The sequence below is a fragment of the Triturus cristatus genome, chromosome 10 (genome assembly GCF_964204655.1).
Source record: "Triturus cristatus chromosome 10, aTriCri1.1, whole genome shotgun sequence".
Classification (NCBI taxonomy): domain Eukaryota; kingdom Metazoa; phylum Chordata; class Amphibia; order Caudata; family Salamandridae; genus Triturus; species Triturus cristatus.
In genome coordinates this window covers 1133891291-1133911983 of record NC_140593.1, presented here as the reverse complement: position 1 = coordinate 1133911983, position 20693 = coordinate 1133891291, and the positions used below count along the sequence as shown (strand labels likewise).

The 20693-nt window shown below is 44.4% G+C and overlaps 1 protein-coding gene across 4 annotated transcripts in view; it reads left to right on the top strand.

The window, feature by feature from the left end:
• CASKIN1 (CASK interacting protein 1) overlaps positions 1-20693 on the top strand; it is a 719688-nt gene that overhangs the window by 390869 nt on the left and 308126 nt on the right. For all 4 annotated transcript variants that reach the window (XM_085629429.1, XM_085629427.1, XM_085629424.1 and 1 more), the window contains exon 2: positions 16227-16278. In XM_085629429.1, coding sequence (XP_085485555.1) covers positions 16227-16278 — 52 coding nt within the window. The remainder of the gene's footprint in view (positions 1-16226; positions 16279-20693) is intronic.

Sequence of the window (20693 nt, the reverse complement as noted above, 5' to 3'; positions counted from 1 at the left end):
ATTGGCCACCCCAGTAGTCTCAAGAAGAGGGCATCCTCGGTTCATATTTGACTCCTTAAATAGTATTTCATAAAACAGCTAAAGCGAATGAGCGTTGGCGAAAATGAATTCATTAGAAAGTCTGATTTGGAGCGGGAAATGATCTCTCTTCAGACATTATTGATCAGGTGTAATGGAAGGAAGAAGCGAAAACAACCCCTTGTAGCAATAACAAAAACTTCTTGTGATATTCGATATAAGATAAAACAAGCATTGGCATAGCCAATAGGTCTCGCCTTTGGGACCCTATAAGTGTTTAGCCATGCAACAGTTGCATAACTAAATACTTATAAGGTCCCAAAAGCGAGACCTATTGGCTATGCAAAGCGGCCGTGAAAGTGAAAGTAATTGCTGGCCTGGTAGCACTTTTTAGAGCCCGCTCAATAAGTCTCGATAGACCAGCGCATGCGCTGGGTCAGGCGAGACCTAAAAATAATCAGAAGGTCTAATTCCAGTGCTTTTAAGTGGGTGGGTTATCTGAAGCTGCATCCTTCAATTTGACTGCAAGAGTACCAGCACTTCTCATGAGATGTGTACTGTTTTAATGGAGGAGTAATGGCGCATCGTAGTAGCAAACAGATACTTAGAATAGTGAGAAGCTGCAGTTTTATACTCCATTTACATTTGTTTACAGGTGACCAACGAAACAACACAGCACCCAGACAGACCACCTGGGTAGACTTGTTTACATGTTGGAATTGACGCACTTTTTTTGGTATCCTTCCTCTCCAATCTCATGAAAAGGCTCTTTGGACACATTTTAAATTGATAGAATGTGGAAAAGGCTCAGATATCAGGAGGGATGGTATATTTCTAATCTAGGAGAACAAGAAGGATTAACTATTCAGATTAGCGCTGCCAAAATCCTGAAAAAGATGTACCGCGGTCTGACGATGACCGGTTCAGTACGAATGATATGCAATGGAAAATATGGACAAATTGCCAGCAGATCATAGATAATTAAAATAAAATGTTTAGATTAGATTTTTAGGAGGCATGGTGTTGCTAATCATAAACATTTAACTTTTTATGGTAAATTCAATTTCAAAGAGTTGTGTGGACGCGTGCTAGGTGAAACCGAGTAGACACATGATATGTTTTTCTAGAAACAGGCATGTCTTAGTTCGGCTGTATTTCAAATTAAACCTAATAACCTCATAATTGTACATAGGTGTTATTTTATGGTACTGACTTTTTGTAGTGTGCCTCTAACATTGGTGTGGCCTCCTCCTAGCACTAGGGACTGTTTGATGGGCAGAGCTGCCTTTTCGAGGCTGTCCGGAGAGTGTGTTGCATCACTGTAATGTCTAGAGAGCCAATAACTCGGAGAAGGGGTTATTGTGTTAGGGCTTGATTTTGTAGATATTACGCACCTCCCGTGGCGCACCAGTATGCTACAGTCACGCATAACATATAGGGCCTGATTTACATCTTGGTGGATGGGTTATTCCGCCACAGCGGTGACGGATATCCCGTCCGCGGTAACATAAATGCCATTGGATATAATGGGATTTATATTTCGGCAGACAGGATATCCGTCATCGTTGTGATGGAGTAACCCATCCACCGAGATCTAAATGAGGCCCATAGTCATGCATGTGTAGACATGTGCTGCAGTGCTGCGAAACCCCTGTCGGGGTGATTCGGTGTGTTATATCAAGTCCATATAGCATAACATAAGATAAGGGACATGCCGTGGTGTACCGGTGTGCTACAGTCATGTAGAACATGTGACCGGATTGGGGAACCCGGGGAGGGGCCTTCTGGAACCGCTGGGGAGACTGCGCCGGATGAGGCCACTTGAGCATACTTGGGAGGGATCTGTGTCTGCACAATGTATTGCGGAGTGCTGGGGGGATCGGGGTCGGAGCGGGAAGTGTACATAGCAGGGGACATGGAGTTCAGGCCCTCTGCGATCATTGCTGATGTCTTTTTCATTGCTTTGGGTTCGGTGGGTTTAGACCTTGGGCTGCCTAATGGCTACATGTAACGGAGTTTTGTGCGGGCACGCTGACAGAGGGGGGGGGGGGGGGTGGGGGTAGAGAGGGAGGCTGGGGATGGGGTTAGGGTAGTAAAAGTTGAAGAATGGTTTCTCCTGATATGTGCATTGCCGATTGGGCATCATACACGATGTTACTGTGTGTACCCGTGAATTATTGATGAGACGGTTGGAAAAATCAATAAAATACTTTAACAAAAAAAAAAATGTAGAACATGTGGTCAATACTGGACTAGAATTTCAGGAAGGAAACACACCTAAGGTGTGTTGAAAATAAAACAAATCATTTCATGTTCAGGTGCCAGCAACTTGTTACTTTCAACATAAACATATCTAATGAGCGGGTGGCAGGACCTTCTCCTGGAGAAGGCGTGAGACGTCCTTGCAGAGAAGATGTCATTCATGAAGACAATACTAGGATCAATGTTCTTCTAAGATCCCGTTTGTCTTGGTCAGCACTGAAAATGAGTTTACGCTGTGCAGAAATGTACAGATGTACGACTCTGAACACAGTGGCATCTGGCACTCCTGGAGTCATAAACATTGGCAAGCAATAATTGAAGTAAAGACCCTTTAGATCAATAAGAATACAATATCCATATTTAATTATGAAATATATTGGTACACACTGATATACAGATGTATATATGGAAAAACAAAAACGTTAAAATACGTAAAGATGTGTAATTCTGTTTTCAAGTGGCGAGACAGAAATATGGTGCTCTCAGCGGTTGCGTCTGCCTTTTTGATCACTGCTCTTTGCTAGGCATCCTCTGCTGCTTTGGCTCACGATGCCCAGAATTAGTGAATTAAATTAGAAATTCTATTGTATGGGCTGAAATGCAATGCTTTACTGTCATTGTTTTATTGGGTGTTATTCATATTTTTGTCAGGTTTGTCCTTGAAGGAAGCTCTTTTACTGGTTCCTGTGTAAAGAGATGTTTCCCGGTTCTGGGTTTTGAAGGCTCTGGTCTGTCCAAGGTAGGGGCGACCCTTTCCGGTTGCCACGGTGCTGCTGACACTGAAACACCAGGGCAGACAGTGCCTTCCAGAAGGAGTCCCCAAGAGAAAAACCCCAGAAGAGAAAAAACCTCTGGCTGAAGTGGAGACTCGAGGAGCGGTATGAAGACAACAGATAACCAGGACACAGGATCAGGCTGAAGACAGATAGCCAGCAAGGAGAGATCAGAACAGGAAATAGGGAAGAATCTAACAGGAACTCCGGTCCAATGGAAATCCGGAATAGGAACAAGAAACACCAACAGGAATGAAGATACATCAACAGGAGCAAGGACACACCAGCAGGAGTGAGGAGTGTTGCAACACAAGGAAATGAAAGATTCAGTCCCGTATACAGGAAGTAACGTGAAAAGAAGTGAGCAGTCACCATCTTGGTTTTGGAAATAATGATGAAAAGGATATGAATGGTCGCTTATTTAGAATGGTGAAATAAAACTTCCCGCGGCATTCTGGGAACAAGACTGCTGCATTCTGGGAAGAAGACAAACACGAAGATGGCCCCTGGGTGGGAGAATGCCTATTGGAGAAACTAGGGGGATCGGCTCTGATTCCTCAGGCACCACATACGTGTATTGTGGGTCCCGCAGAAAGCGCGGGACGCAGTGAATGGAGCTATGGTTCAAAACTGAAACCGTGGCATTCCTGAGATGCCGCGCAAACAACCGCGGGTCACCACGTGGTACCACTGCATGCCCGGGAGGCTGATGGAGGCGCCCTGGGCCGAACCATGGCATGACATTTTCTTTTCAATTTATTTAATGTTTTATTTGGTGATATGTATTTGTACCCTCTGGTGGCTAAAGCCAGCAATCGGAGATGTTGAATTAAGAGTTGTCTAGGGTAGGAAGTCAGGCTTCTTGGCTGCTATTGCATCAGATTAAAGACCTCTTGCTAGAGGTGAGAACATAATTAATTTGGGGGGGGGGGGGGGGTGAGGAGAGTAGGGCGGCACCAGACTGAGGTGATGAACGAAAGTTATCTTCTGTAGACATATATAAATGTTTTCGCAAGGTGCAGAGGCCAGAGGGAAGTGTGGCTAAAATTGAACAAAATGGAGAACTACCAAATCGGTACCATACTGTTGTCGTAGCCAAAACAATGGAAGCAGGGCAATTCCACTACTAACTATGACAGTGAAATATATCTGGGAAGAAATAGTAGGTCAGTATGATGCCTCCTTATCCATATCCGTCCATATTTTATGTAAAGCGCAAACATATCACCTCTTAAGGTTTCAAGGCACTGGGGGCTATGGGGGAGATGAAGTGATCTATTGCCCAGAATCATATGGTGCTGAGCTGCCGCCGGTGCCGGGGATCGAGCCATAAGCCCCGCGCTTCGGAGTCAGCCATTCTGGCTGCTGCCCTACACCGCTCCCTCATGTAAAAAAGAAATAAATAGGAAAGTATTGGGTTCTCATAGAGGGGTGATGACAGAACGGTAACACACCCAGCTTGGGTAGTGTCTGAACAAAACCTAAGGCTCACCCAACTTGCCTGCTCGACTTTGGGCTCCTTCGAGAGCTTGAAAGGGGCTTTGGACATGAACACCTGCTCAGAAGGTTGGCTTCCTCTGGCCGAGCAGGAGTAGGTGGAATCTACCTCTATTGAAGATCGGTTAGTTTCTGCTCAGGCTGCCGGCTTTGAATGCTCTTCCGCTTCCTTCCTTCCTTGCTCATGGGATGTATTGGTCCAGCATCAGGCTGTATCCTTGGTTACTGCTCATGTCTCTTCAGTTCCCATCCTTTCTCCTTTGGCATCCTTTTACTCATTCAGTACAATCTCTGCCTGGCGCATGTTGCCGTCTGGATTACTGGGACTTCTCTGATGACTCCCTGTTGTGGTGTACACACAGACAGCATGCGCTACCTCTATGACTCGGATATTGCTGTGTAGCTTCCTTGCTTCTTACAGTTGTGATTTGTGCATCTATCTCTTGCGTACCTCAACCCAACACACCATCAGGTACTGCTCACATGACACGATAACCTCACTTCGGGGTTACACACGACACTTCCCACTCAGGCTCAAAACAAGAAACAACACGCTTGCAACCACACACCCTACACGCTGGTGCTTTCTGCCTCTGTTGGGAAGAGCTTCAGTGTGCCACATGGTGGTAATGGGCACTATAGAAATGAGGCAATATAGTGCATGGTATGTCAGCATTCTGTATGGAAACGTGGTGCAGTGGGATGTACCGGGGTCTACTGCTGGGGGACAGTGCCATATTAACGCATGGGCACACTGGGCAGTTGCCCTAAAGCCCCAGAGCATAGGGGCCCCACGCTAATCTATGCACAGACCAGAATTTAATATGTTTATTTTATCGATACTTTACATGTGTATTCCTGTGAATGGTTGTGTAGACAGGACCCAGTGCACTGCTTTGCCTGGGGGCCTATAAAGCTGTCAAGACGGCCTTGCTTGGGGGATTGTGTGTTGCTGCAGCATCTGTGATGTCAGGATTATGAATTGCTGACTGTCTGTACTTTCTGGGCTGTGCATTGCTGACTGTCTATTTGCAGTCTGTACTGTGTATTATTGCTAGAGTTTCTGCTATCTGGATTGTGTATTGCTGCTTGTGTGTCTACTCTGTAGATTGTAAACTGCTGCAAGCCTCTGAGCTGCCTGTATTGTGCACTCTGGTCTGGATTGTGCTTTACAGCACGCCTCTAGAAGGCCTAGATTGTGCACTGTTGTTTATTTCTCAGCTGTCTCAGTTGTGCATCGCTGCACGACTCTGAGCAATCTGTGTCGTAAGCACTGTTTATGTGCTATCTGGATTGTGTGTTGCTGCTTGGATCTCTGCTAGCTGGATTGTGTGTATCAGCATGCCTCTAGACTGTCTAGATTGTGTGTTGCTCCATGCCTATGTGCGGTCTGGTTTGTGTGTGGCTGCTTCTATTTCTGCTCTCTTGATTGTGTATTGGTGCACGCCTCTAGTCTGTCTAGATGGTGTGTTGCTCCATGCCTATGTGCGGTCTGGTTTGTGTGTGGCTGCTTCTATTTCTGCTCTCTTGATTGTGTATTGGTGCACGTCTCTAGACTGTCTGGATCGTGTGTTGCTCCATGCCTATGTGCTGTCCAGTGTGTTTGTTGCTGCTTTTATTTCTGCTGCAATGATTGTGTATTGGTGCACTTCTCTAGACTGCATTGGTTGTGTGTTGCTCCATGCCTCTGTGCTGTCTGGTTTGTGTGTTGCTGCTTCTATTTCTGCTCTCTTGATTGTGTATTGGTGCACGTCTCTAGACTGCATTGGTTGTGTGTTGCTTCATGCCTCTGTGCTGTCTGGTTTGTGCCTTGCTGCTTTTATTTCTGCTGTCTTGATTGTGTGTTGGTGCACTCCTCTAGACTGTCTAGATTGTCTGTTGCTCCATGCCTCTGTGCTGTCTGGTTTGTGTGTTGCTGCTTCTATTTCTGCTCTCTTGATTGTGTATTGGTGCACGTCTCTAGACTGCATTGATTGTGTGTTGCTCCATGCCTATGTGCTGTCTGGTTTGTGTGTTGCTGCTTTTATTTCTGCTGTCTTGGTTGTGTATTGGTGCACTCCTCTAGACTGCCTGGGTTGTGCGTTGCTTCATGCCTCTGTGCTGTCTGGTTTGTGCCTTGCTGCTTTTATTTCTGCTGTCTTGATTGTGTATTGGTGCACTCCTCTAGACTGTCTAGATTGTGTGTTGCTCCATGCCTCTGTGCTGTCTGGTTTGGGTGTTGCTGCTTTTATTTCTGCTGTCTTGATTGTGTATTGGTGCACTCCTCTAGACTGTCTAGATTGTGTGTTGCTCCATGCCTCTGTGCTGTCTGGTTTGGGTGTTGCTGCTTCTATTTCTGCTCTCTTGATTGTGTATTGGTGCACTTCTCTAGACTGCATTGGTTGTGTGTTGCTCCATGCCTCTGTGCTGTCTGGTTTGTGTGTTGCTGTTTCTATTTCTGCTCTCTTGGTTGTATATTGGTGCACTTCTCTAGACTGCCTGGGTTGTGCGTTGCTTCATGCCTCTGTGCTGTCCAGTTTGTTTGTTGCTGCTGTTATTTCTGCTGCAATTGTTGTGTATTGCACGCCTCTAGACTGCCTGGGTTGTGCGTTGCTTCATGCCTCTGGGGTGTCTGCTTTATGCATTGCTGCTTGTCTATTTGCTGTGTGCAACATTCCTTTAAACACCTCTGTGGGCTGCCTGGATTGTGCATTATTGCACGCCTCAGGGCTGCGCAGATTGTGCATTGCTGCTGCCTCTGGACTGTCTGGTGTGTGTTTCTGCACATCTCTGTGCTGTCCGGACCCTTCAGTGCTGCTCGTCTCTCGGTTGTCTGGCTTGTGCATTGCTTCTTCCTTTCAGCTGTTTTTGTGTGTGTTGCTGCCCACCCCTGGGCTGACAGGATACTGTGTCGCTGCTTACCTCTCACTTTCACAGATTGTGTGTTGCTGCCCACCCCTGGGCTGACGGGATACTGTGTCGCTGCTTACCTCTCACTTTAACAGATTGTGTGTTGCTGCCCACCCCTAGGCTGAAAGGATACTGTGTCACTGCTTACCTCTCACTTTCACAGATTGTGTGTTGCTGCCCACCCCTGGGCTGACGGGATACTGTGTCGCTGCTTACCTCTCACTTTCACAGATTGTGTGTTGGTGCCGACCCCTGGGCTGACAGGATACTGTGTCACTGCTTACCTCTCACTTTCACAGATTGTGTGTTGGTGCACACCCCTGGGTGACAGGATACTGTGTCGCTGCTTACCCCTCACTTTCACAGATTGTGTGTTGGTGCACACCCCTGGGCTGACAGGATACTGTGTCGCTGCTTACCTCTCACTTTCACAGATTGTGTGTTGGTGCACACCCCTGGGCTGACAGGACACTGTGTCGCTGCTTGCCTCTCACTTTCACAGATTGTGTGTTGGTGCACACCCCTGGGCTGACAGGATACTGTGTCGCTGCTTACCTCTCACTGTCACAGATTGTGTGTTGCTGCCCACCCCTGGGCTGACAGGATACTGTGTCGCTGCTTACCTCTCACTTTCACAGATTGTGTGTTGCTGCACACCCCTGGGCTGACGGGATACTGTGTCGCTGCTTACCCCTCACTTTCACAGATTGTGTGTTGCTGCCCACCCCTGGGCTGACGGGATACTGTGTCGCTGCTTACCTCTCACTTTCACAGATTGTGTGTTGGTGCACACCCCTGGGCTGACAGGATACTGTGTCGCTGCTTACCCCTCACTTTCACAGATTGTGTGTTGCTGCCCACCACTGGGCTGACAGGACACTGTGTCGCTGCTTGCCTCTCACTTTCACAGATTGTGTGTTGGTGCCGACCCCTGGGCTGACAGGATACTGTGTCGCTGCTTACCTCTCACTTTCACAGATTGTGTGTTGCTGCCCACCCCTAGGCTGACAGGATACTGTGTCGCTGCTTACCTCTCACTTTCACAGATTGTGTGTTGCTGCACACCCCTGGGCTGACAGGATACTGTGTCGCTGCTTACCTCTCACTTTCACAGATTGTGTGTTGCTGCCCACCCCTAGGCTGACAGGATACTGTGTCGCTGCTTACCTCTCACTTTCACAGATTGTGTGTTACTGCCCACCCCTGGGCTGACAGGATACTGTGTCGCTGCTTACCTCTCACTTTCACAGATTGTGTGTTGCTGCACACCTCTGTGCTGCCGGATTACCCTTGGGCTCTCATCTCTTAGCTGTCTGTATCCTGTGGCCAGGTGTGGTGTCCGTGTGTGATGCTTAGACCCTGAGGGCTTGCTTGTCCTTGTTCTTGGACGAATTGATGGCCATTGCCCAGTGTTGTGTTCACGCCTGCTTGGTATGGTCACTGCCTGTGCAAGGAACAGGTTGATTGCATTTTATGACTGCGGTTATGTGAGGTGGCATCACACAGGTGGGCACGTGAATCATTCATGTGGTGGGTGCAACAATTAACCACATGTATTTTTTATTATTCATTTATTCTCTGATTTATGTGCCTAATTATTTTAAGGTAGGCCCATCTTTAGACTTTGTGCTCTGAAAGTATACTAGTTAGGCAAGCTGAAAGAAGGGGTTTACAAATGTTCACTTTTGATTAAAAGAAATGGGAAAGTAGGGGTAAGTCCCATTACCTTACAAAGGGTGTAATGAATCCGATATTTTTGTTGAAAAGGTAGATTCATGTATGTTTTTTTTAATGGCCCTTTTAACTTCCTTTTCTGCAGTTTCTTTAGCGATATCTCCAACCTCCTGATATTTATTCGATTCTCTCACTTCTAAAAGGAACCCATCATTGCTCCACAGAGCACCTTGACTCAGACTTCCTTGGCAGGCATGATCTGACCCCTGACCCACCTTTTGAAGTAGGCTCAAATGCATATTGTTTAGGCCAACATTGTAAAGTTGTCCTGACTACACAACTGAGTTCATAGATGTATGGGGCTGTGATGTGAGATTCCTGGCAATAATTTTATATACATTATATGTACGTTGTATTAAACCCTGTGTTCAGATGACTCTTGTAATGCATGAGTTCCTAGATGGTGTCTGCCCTCCTCTCATAAATGCAGACGCTAAGTAGCAAGGGCATGTTTGACATAAATCCCACTAGTAATTACTTGGATACAAAGCCATGGATCTTAGCAGATCAGTTAGTGTAACCAGGGACACCCTTCTCCAAATGAGTTGTGTATTTTTAAAAACATAGCAATGTAAGACCTTAGTAAGTATTATCAAGAATCATGAACTAGGACTACAAGTCCCAGAGTGTTTGGGTTACTAACAGAATGCCCTGGACTGGCTTGCAATATGACGTGCAGTGATGTGGTGTCATATGGCAACCTTTTGTAGACAGCTATAGAAATCACGCATGGTCGAAACATATACACTCTAAACCGTTTGCCCACAACATTAAACCATTAAAGGCTAAAATGATTAAAATCATTGTAAAGTCTGTTTTTCCTGGGAGTGGGGGACTCAGATTGAGCATGGAGATTTCAATCTCTCCCATGATAGATTTGTTTACTGGTACTTGCATTTTGTTTTTCCCCACTGTAACTACCGCATATCTTGCACCAAACTAACACACATCAGGCATAACGGCCTGATTATGTGATGGATAGCATTGTACCACCCATTGCAGATCCCAGGCGGTGAATGGCTGGTGGTTGTCAGGCAGGAAATGCCACATTTGTCATACAAACTTTTATTTGCTACCAGCTAGTTGCAGAGTGGCTTTCTTGCAAAAGCCCCCCCACCCTTCCTCAACTGCCACCCGCCAATACCGAAGCAGCATTAAAGAGCCATGAATGAAAGGATGCACACTACCCAGCTTTTTACCAGAATATTTTTGGGCAGTGAATGGAAAGAGGTCGGTCATTTCCTCCCAAGTATTCCCCGGTTGTGGGGTGCTTGCAGAACCCCTGCTATCTCTGGGGTGGAGCTCTGGTTGTGAGTAAATAAGGTCGGGGGTATAAGTTGTTCATGCATGTTCCCCTCACCCAGAAAGGGTCAGTCCTCTGTGTTCAGATACTTCCTCCTGGTGACAACACTTTGCACCTTATTATTTAAAGTGCTGTGACTTTGGGAAAAGTCACGTGTAATTTAGTACTCCCGGAAAACTGCACTTAGCACAGTTTTCCAGGTGTCCTACTGGGAATATTTGTGAATAGGAAAAAAGATAAAAGGATATAAAAATTCGGAACAAGATGAAAATCTTTATTAATACTTTTATGGTGGTTTTTCATGAATACGGCACAATAAAGGAACATTTGGTCATGTGAGGGTCCCAGTTCCTCAACAGAGGGGGAACCCACCATTTCCCCTTTTGTGGCACCTTCAGAGGCGAGAGATCCAGATTAGATCTCCTGTTTCTGCTCTCAGGCCAAAAGTCGCTCTGCGACAATTTGCAAATTTGTTCTTGAGTAACAGGTCCCAGGAGAGGCTCCTGTCCTCGCCATAAATCCTGGAAACTTGTTAAACGCTGAAGCTTGAACACAATCTCTGGCAGAGGTTAAGCAAAGCTCTTCTGAAATGATATGGTGGAGGTGCTGGCAGCCCTGCTCCATCCCAGGTCCCTAGACTCCCAAACCTAATTAGGAAGCAGAAAATTGAGTTTTGAGAAGAAGTTGCCAAGCTGGAACATCTGCACTGCTCAGAAAAAGCAACCGGGCCATCCATCAAGCGAGCGATGATGGACTTTATTCTGAGCAGCAGTCCTTCTGAGGGAGCGGCTCTCTCCAGGTCCCATGATGGTCTTCTGTGCGGAACAAATTCTTCTTGTGAAAATATTTGCATGAAAGAAAATCTTTACAGAGTCCTAGGATTGTCTTTGCTCTGGAAGAACTTGTCAAATGCAAAGTCTCGCTGTATGGGCCAGGGGCATGCAAAGTTGGATTTTTTTCTCTCGCAAATTTCTGATATTTCGCACAAAAATGAATTGAAATGTTCAATGGTCACAACGCTCACTCAAGTTGTGCTCTCGTGAAAATCTTAAGTTTTGCAAGTATTTTGTACGGAATTGGCGTTATTGTTGAGTCGTGTACAAGAGAAAGCTAAGCAAATCATTCTCTTGAATACAAAATGCTTGCAGTTTCAGAGTCCTCCCGAGAAAACACTAAAGAAAGTATGCACAAACATGCAAAATACTTGTGAATTAACAGCAACATCTAACACTTATGAGAAAAAACATGCAAGCACGTCGGCCGGAAGGAAGCATGACCAGTGCTTAATTTGAGGTGGTGGTTTCCGGTGCTTAGCTCCAGCACTTAAATCATCAACACAAACACTTTTCATGAGCACCAATTAAGGACACAATAACACATTCACATATGGTAGGCACGGGGAGTTTGTGATGTGCCCAGAATCATAAGATGTTGAGCCGACACAGAGACTTAAACCTGGTTCCCCAGCTCCGAAGTCGGCAGCTCTGGCCATTACGCCACACCCTCTCCCCACTTTCATGGTTAGTAATTGGTTCTGTTTTAAGCGGTGACAACAGGAGAAATGGGCTGGTGCAAGCTGCCTCCTGACGAGAGTCCAGGCACTTATATTTTTTAAATTAACCATTGAGCAGGACACGTCGTGAAGTATAGATAGGCCAATAATGGGGAACTCTGTGAGACCACACTTGCTTGGTAAAACTTTGCACGTGCCTAAGAAAGGCATCTCTCCCTACCCGAATGTAACCACCATCTGGTAGTTGCAGCTGGCATAATCAATTCTCCCTTTAATCATGGCAGCCATGTGTCATCCCTAAATTGGGGCCTACTAAAGTAGCGGCAGATGACGACCCTACACATGTGGAACTTGCATCACTTAGTGAATTCTACATCCATCTTGCGCGCTATCCAGGGACTCAAGAGCACCTTTTGTTAGATTGCATTCTAGCACTTCCATCTTTCCACCTACCGGTGTGCTGCGTGATAACATCTGGCTCACCTAATAAACTCAATTTCATCATTTTCATTGGCAACATGTCTGTTTTACTTCTCCTGGGAGGGAGAACTGAGTGGAATTATTAAATCAAATGGCTCGTTCGAAGCCTGGAGCTGTAGGAGCCTCAACAAATAAAGTTTAGAGAATGACCTGGCATGGACATGTAGCCTGCTGCCGCAGGAGGTCTCCCATGGGCGCCCTTGTGCGTGGGTGACACTCTAGGCCTTTCACAGAGATGCAACCAATGGTTTTGACAGTAGTGTGGAGCAAGAAGGTATTTCTGGTCATGGTCTCATAATAAGTTAATTATTCAATGGGAGCAATCCAGATCCTTGATCAGTTCTGGCCACCAGAGCAGTAAATATGACAGTGGCAGCCACAATGGCTGACTTGAGAAGGGCACCAGGGGTATGCTTGGAGCTGGGTAATGAGACAAACTCGTAGAAAAGACAATATCATCCGCATGTAAGGCATGCCATCTATGGGAGTGCTGTACTGGATTCGGTGCAGTTTAGCAGTAGTAGAATCCGTGCTTAATTTGTACCAGTGGTTGAAGGTGGTGGGCAATAACACTCATTTTGGGATACTAGGATTTACTTTTCATCTTCAGACTTTAATCCAGATTAAGAGGTAGGAAGGCAGAAATGAAGGAAGAAAAGTGAACTAGAGAACAGTGAAAGATAGGCAAGTATGAAGCGAGATAAAGTGACTGGAGATGTAGGGTGGAGGAAGAAAGAGGCATGAGGTGGAATGAGGACTAGGCAGCCCTGGTACTCACACCTCCATCAGTAACCAAAGTACTAGGGCCTTAAGAAAAACTGTGGCCCCTGTACTTGTTGTCTTATTTCTTTTGCATAACAAATTAAGCACTGGAGAATGGGGTGACTGGTGGGATGTGGTATGTATTGAAGGAGTGTGTTTAATTGTATTGGATGTGCTGTATTTTAAGAGATATAAGTTACCAGTGGAGGTGTGGCCTGATTCAAGGTAGAGGTGTTGTTTTGGAGGAAGTGTATGCCCTGCTTGGCGGTAGGATTTGTGATCATATCAAGTGTGGGGGCGTGTTTATTTCCAAAAATATTTCTGGTTGACTGGGACATGGTCTGTAGGAAGCGTATGGTCTTTAATAGAAGAGGTGGTCTGTAGAAGGAGGTATGATCACTATAAATAAGTTTATAGGAGAAGACAGCATGAGGTGTAGTTCATCATTACATAACATTGGAGCGGACTGTAAATTTTATTGCTTGGGCATTGAATACAAGACTGCAGAATTCTAAAATCTAGCATGGAATCACAACACTCAGTCTAAGGAGCAGTGCTTAATTTGTGTTGGTGTTTTCCGGTGCTCCACAACGGCACTTAATTATAAACACCGGCACTTGTTTATGAGAGTACACCACATGGTGGCGCTCTCAGTCTATTTTTTTCTGCACAGCACCAATATTTTGCAATATATAGTATAACAAAATGATCAAACTTGCACTTCCAGTCCATCCCTACAGCCTGGGGCAACCTGCAGTAGTCCACAATGTCACACTTGTTTAAGTGTGATAGTAATTAGGAAATGCTGGCAATGTGCGGTAGAAGTGGAATACCTTGAGCGCTGGCACTTACATTTTTATAAACTAAGCACTGCTAAGGAGATAATTGTTATTTTTATTTGGCACTTAAAGAGCATTGAGTTGGCTCCACAGAGCATTTGGTAGCCTAGGGATGCCTTCAAGTATTCTTTTGGTACCTCAACTCAAACACCCACATCCTTCCTTGGCCAGAGGGTCTGTGGTACAGCAGCCAGTGACAGACACTTATGTGAGAAAGGTCACTACACAGCATTGTTCACCCAAAAAGCATAACAGAACCTCACCTGTAACTCACAGCGCGGTTAGTCTCAACTTGGCATCTATTCTTTACTGTTATTTGTAAGTAGCAAAAGTTGTAATTCTTTATGAAGAAGAGATTTGTTTGGTGATAGAGGACGAAGGAATACCAGCGTCTGTAGCCCTATTTTAGCCCTATTAATGTTTTAGATTTTACACTTAATTGAAATAACTCAGTGAGAGGGGGTATGTATACACATTTTACAGTATTAGGCTGAGCCTTAAAAGAAGTGATGAGGCTACCTTTGCCACTCACCTACATCATGTCTGTCAGGCACATTCATGGAGCAATGTATGGAATGGGTTCAATGCACAGGGGGAGTGCCCACCCCTGGTGTCCCTCGGGAGCCTGCTGGTGCCACAGAAAAAACGTAGCACATGAGACCATTTAAAGTCTGGCCTTATCCTAGGTGGGTTTCACAGTGAAGCCTCATCTCCATTATGTTGGCATTTGAAACATCAGAGCTAGGGGTGGGCACAGATATGAGCTAAGCAGTGTGTTGCAATATTGCTTGAAACCGGCTGGTGAAATACAACACTGAGCAATTCTGAGCATGAGGTAATGGGTTGAGCTACCAGTGGTGTAGCCACATCTGTGGGGCCTTTAGCTCTTATTCAAAGAATCTTTGAATCTTTGTAAATTGCCACCTGGACAAATACTGTAAACAAGATCAATCCATTTTTAGGACATACACATTTTATGAGTTGGTCAAAAGTCTCTGGTGCTAATACATATGCAATTAAGGGGTCTAGCCTGTTACTTGCTTTTGTCACAATCTAAAGGCAAAAACTTTGATACTAGCTTGCTGAATCTTAAAGACATTATGCCACAAGTTCATTCCATCTTATGCTTTACACGCTTTGATTGCCCTGCACAACGTGTTGTTGTTTACTTGCACAAATGTCATCTTTAAACAAACTTTTATGCATGTATACTTCTTCGTATTTTTTCTCTTTAATGGACTTGAATGTCTCAATAAACTATTTTTAAAAAAACTGTGTAGCCACATGCTAGCATTAGCAATCTGGCTCTACATTTCATCTCTTCCTACCCATTTCCTTCCCTCCTACCAGTAGTGTACAGTGCTTAGTTTGCAAAACAATAAGTGCGAGGGCTCTTGCCAGGAGGCCACTGCTGCTTGCTCCACCCATTGCCCCTGCCAGCGCTGCCAATGACAGTACCCGCACAACTACTAACCATCACTGTCCTATACGTATGACAGGTCAGGCTGTTCCACACCCCTAAAGCTATGAGAATGACTTGTGTGGCAGGTATTAGTCATTTACAATGTATACTGAATTAATAAACAACTCTTGTTGTGATCAGCTTGAAACAGACGGACAGTGCCACCATGTGGCAGACTGTCATAAACACTGGTGTTGACAATTAAGTGCTGGTGCCGAGCACTGGAAACCACTGGCTCAAATTAGGCACTAGTAGTGTAGCTTGTGTGTCATGGGCTCCCATACAATGAAGGAAATGTGCCCCCTGGCTGCTGTCTGAATAATTTAAAAACAGCAATAATCAGAGTTCAGTGGGTGCCCCAGGCCTCTGGGCTACGAGGCCACAGTACCTGCTGCACCAATGGAAACTACGCCCCTGCCTCCTACCTTGTTTGCCTATGTATGGTTGACTTATTTCACCTACATCATAAAACTTAACAAAGTCCAAATTTGTTTCCTTGCGTCACTTTGATACATTCTACCTCTGAACCCAAAATGTCAGTCTTAACAGTTCATGGATGTCTGTGCATGGCACTTTTCATATACAGTGTGTGATTAAAACAGACTGTGTCAGTGTATCTGTGCCCAGTGTTATTTTTGGAAAAGCATCCAGAGATGGTTTGACACTTTTTTCTCTTTCTCCATTGCTTTTGCAGAGCTCCTCGGTTCAGCCAAGAGAGTAAATGTCAACTTCCAAGACACTGATGGGTATGTTATTTATTTATATTTGTTTTTATGTGCATATTCATTTATTTATTTATGTATTTATTTAAGGTTAATTGATAATACAAAATAGAACAACTTGCTCTAGGGCAGAGGGACTGATCGTGCTTAGAGAATAGACCTATCACTCAGCCAATTAAAAACTTGGCCATTGTGTATTTTTTCTTTTGACTCAAAAATTCATCTTGCTTAATATTTTGTATTTGGGAGAAGAGATCAGAGCCCTTGCTTGGACCTTAATATCACTTATTATGATACCTTGGTGGATTTTGTGGTTGCCAAATAGAGTGCAAATTATTATGCATAAATGTGCATACCGGGGAGACTACAGAGTAAACCTGCAATGTTATTTGTTTCATGGCACTTCGGACTTTGCCGAAGGCAGTGGCCAAGTAAAGGGTGAAAAGCGTATGAAAGAGCCTACATGAATAGAACCGTGTAAAAACTGTTGCATGTGATTTCATAAAAAAACAATTTCATGGAATATCATTGGTGAGAAACCATTTCATCTAAACTGTTTAATGGAAATTATCAGAATGAATGGCATTTACCTTTTCATAGAAACCAATTAATAGAATGTCTTTTTGATCGATATTGGCTTTTGAATGCTTATTTTTTTAAGTGTAAATGGAATGGTTGCAGGCCTTACTTTCCTACGGTTTTGATTTCAGTACATTATTTCATATTTATATACTTTACATTGTCAAACAATTACTGTGGATGCTTTTAATTCTCTGACTCATCACCAACCGTAAACACCATCCCTCGCTGACCCTTCACAACCCCTAAACACCATCAATCTGTGCACCTTAGAACCTCTCTCCACACCAAAATTACTCATCCCTGAAGCCAAAAAGCTATTTTTACCCCAAAAATCCACAATCCCTAAACCATAAAATCACTCCCTACCCCTAACGCCACCCATTCCAGAACCCTAAAATCCCCTTTCAATGCCTAAGCCCCACCCATCCCATCCCCTTAAAAACACCTCAGCACGCCCAAACTCCATCCATCACTGAACCCTAAAAAACCCTTGCCATCCTTAAACACCAGCCATCCATTACCCATAAGATCTCCTAGTCACCCTGTCCTACTAGTCCCTAAACCTCAAAATAGCCTTTCTGCATCTAAACTCCATCTATCCCTGAATCCTTAAACCCTTGCCACCCTAACCTCCACCCAATCCTGAACACTGTAAACGTTTACCACCCCTACTGCTACCCGTAATTGAACCTTAAAAACCCTCACCAGCCCTAAACTCCGCACATCCATAAACCCTAAAACCCCTCAACACTGTTACACTCCACCCATCCCTGAAACCTAAAAACACCTCGCACACCTAAACATCACTCATCCGTGAACCCTAAAACCACTCACCACCCCTACACTGCACCCATCTCTGAACTCTACAAAAAACCTTTGTATGTCCAAACTCCAATTATTCCTGACCCCTAATAAACCCTCATCCCTCTAAACATTACCCATCCCTTAACGCAAAACCCCACAGTGCTCCTAGACTCCAACCAAGTTTAATGCAATTTGGATTTTTACTTAAAATGATCTTTCCTTTAAAATGTTTCCTTTAGTTTTCATTTTTTTGTATTTTCTTAAAATTCTCTTTCCTTAAAATTGTTTTTCAATGATTTGGTTTCCCAGTTTTCGTTTTCCATTAATTCACACACATCATGTAAAATCAAGTCCACTTTGGTTTAGAATAAAAATAGTTTAACAAAGTAAACCGATTAACATCCTTGACAATAATACAGTTATACTGGATAAAAAGAGCCTGCCTGACCTGTCCTACCTGGACCACAGTCACACATTTCATTATTCATCACACAAACTGGAAAAATGTGGCTGGGATGTGAAGGAGGAGATTTAGATCAAAAACTAGTTACATCTGAGGGCAATCCATATCTAACGGTAAATGAAGCACCTACAGATAGGAAGGCTACAGTGGAGTCCTTAATGGCAGAGTACAGGGCTGCTATTACTAGTGTTACCGAACGTGTTTAATAATTATATAAATGAAATTTTTTAATGATCCAAATGTGGGAAGTCTTAAACATCATAAAAAATCATGAAACTTTGAGAAGGTCTAGCACACCTATAAACTGTGGCTGGTGCAATTGGTACAAGGGTTACCTAGAATAAAAGTTAAGTCATGCACTCAGGGTGTAACCTTGACAGAGTGTAGTATCTCTGGGAACTATGAAATCTTGGAGTAATGTGGACAAGTGGCTCAATGTAAGTAGCCCATGAGATTCTTTAGGAAAATGCAAATGCTGTGCAGTGGTCTAGTGTCTAGAGATAGAAGAAATCATTCACTTTTATCTTTATTTATTGATATGCCCATAGTTAAAATACTTTCCTCCTTTTTGGTCCCCACAATATGAGAAAAAGAGTGATAAACTTTAAGAAATTTGTGGTGAATGGCCTGGTGTCTGCGCTGGCCTGATGATCAAGGACCACCTCCTAAAATATCTAAGGAGGTCAAAAACCTTGGAATTACCTTGGATGCCAAACTGTCTATGAATCCACAAGTGGATAAGGTAGCCAAGTCAAGCTTTTTCACAAAGCAAACACTGCAACACATCTTCCCGCATTTAGGATTCCCACACAAGGTTCAAGCTACCATCGCTCTTTTCCTAGCAAAACTAGAATACGCTAATGGTCTGTATCACGGCTCAACTTTGTCAACTAAGAGAAGACTACAACGAATTCACAACGCTATAGCTAGATTCCTCCTACCAGGGCCGGACTGGCCGTAGCGGGCACCGGGCAATCCCCCGGTGTGCCGCACGAGTGGGGGCCGGTTTTGGGGCCCTGGGGGCCGTATTTGTTACAGGGCCGTTTTTGCAGCATAGCTGCAAAATCGGCCCTGTAACAAAATCGGCCATAAACCGGCCCTGGCAAAGAGCTCGGCGGCACCCCCAACCCCTGGGGGGTGGGTGCGGGGGGGCCGGCCGAGCACTTTGCCAGGGCCGGTTTTTGTTCCCAGTCCGGCCCTGCCTCCTACATGTAAAATCACAAGCACCATCTCCCCTGCTTTGAGAGTGCTACCCTGGTTACTGGTTGCAAGAAGATCCTCCTTGAAGCTGCTTTGCATCACACACAAAGCAATACATAGCAAAGAACTACTCTTCATCAGGAAAATAAAACCAACAGATACATACAGCAAAGGAATCAACACCCAAGAGTGGCTCTACATACAAGAAAAAAACCATGAGTGGAACACCTTTCTCTGTTCAAGCAGCCAAACTATGGAAATCTCTACCCACAAACATAAGATCCACAGACAACCATCTCCACTTCAGACGATTAGTCAAAATCTAGCTCTTCCCCACATGACAACTATACTGACAGTTCAAGATACTCAGACATGACAAACTGTATTTCTCACAGTAAATGAAAAGAGCTGTAGCTATACAAGTACACATTGTACTTTGAACTATGCCTCCTATTATAAGTAGAAACTATATCTTGCAGTCAAAGATAAATGTGTATATCACATTATGCCAAAATTACTGCCTCTGTGTACATGTGCATTCCTTTCACTAGGTGACTTAGAGTCCTGGCCACTGCCGGTAGATTCCTCTGACAGGTACTCCTGTAGGTGTAAAATTAAGCATCTTGTTTTCTGTTGTCTTCCCTCAAATGAGAGACCATCACTCTAGATTTAAAAAAGAACATCATAAATTACAGCCACCTTTCTCTCCTAGAATTTTTTTTTCTAACAAAAAAGGTTCCCAATCAATGGAGCTTGCTGGGGCATAAACATTTTTTAAAGCCCTGTGAGCATTACAGAGTAAAAGGGAAATGGATTGAGATGTCTGGATTGTCATAGCCACTGCTGATGTTTGTGGATAGCACTCCATTCTATTGTTTTGTTGCTTGTGGTACTATTAAAAAAGTGTGTTAACAGTATAGAAACTATTCTTGATCCTGTCCCAAAACGGACAGGGCAGTCCATACCATGTGAACATGTCTGCTCTGGTTGGGAACACAAGTGACCTCAGACAGTTGTTCCGTTTTACTGAACCTTATCGCTAATGTGCAGCTTGATACTGTAAGGTACAGTAAGGTCTGAACTCGTGCCGTGGAACACCGTATTCCTAGGAGTCAAATTTAGTAAGTAAAAAACTTGAAGGAAGGAGATATTTGAATGATGCCCACTTTAAATGTTGCTTCTAGGTAGCCTTAATACAAATTTTGGCTCAATTATAGAAAGAGACCCATGAGACCCAAATCCATCTTGCTGCAGCCTCACTAATTCTGTCTGGTCCTAACTGCGAGACCATGTCTGCTGTGAATGGTAACACAAGTAACCCAGTTTGTTTTTTCGCCCTTGTTGGGACTCCTCAGTAATTTGTAGGTTGAGCCTCTGTTTTACAGCGTTC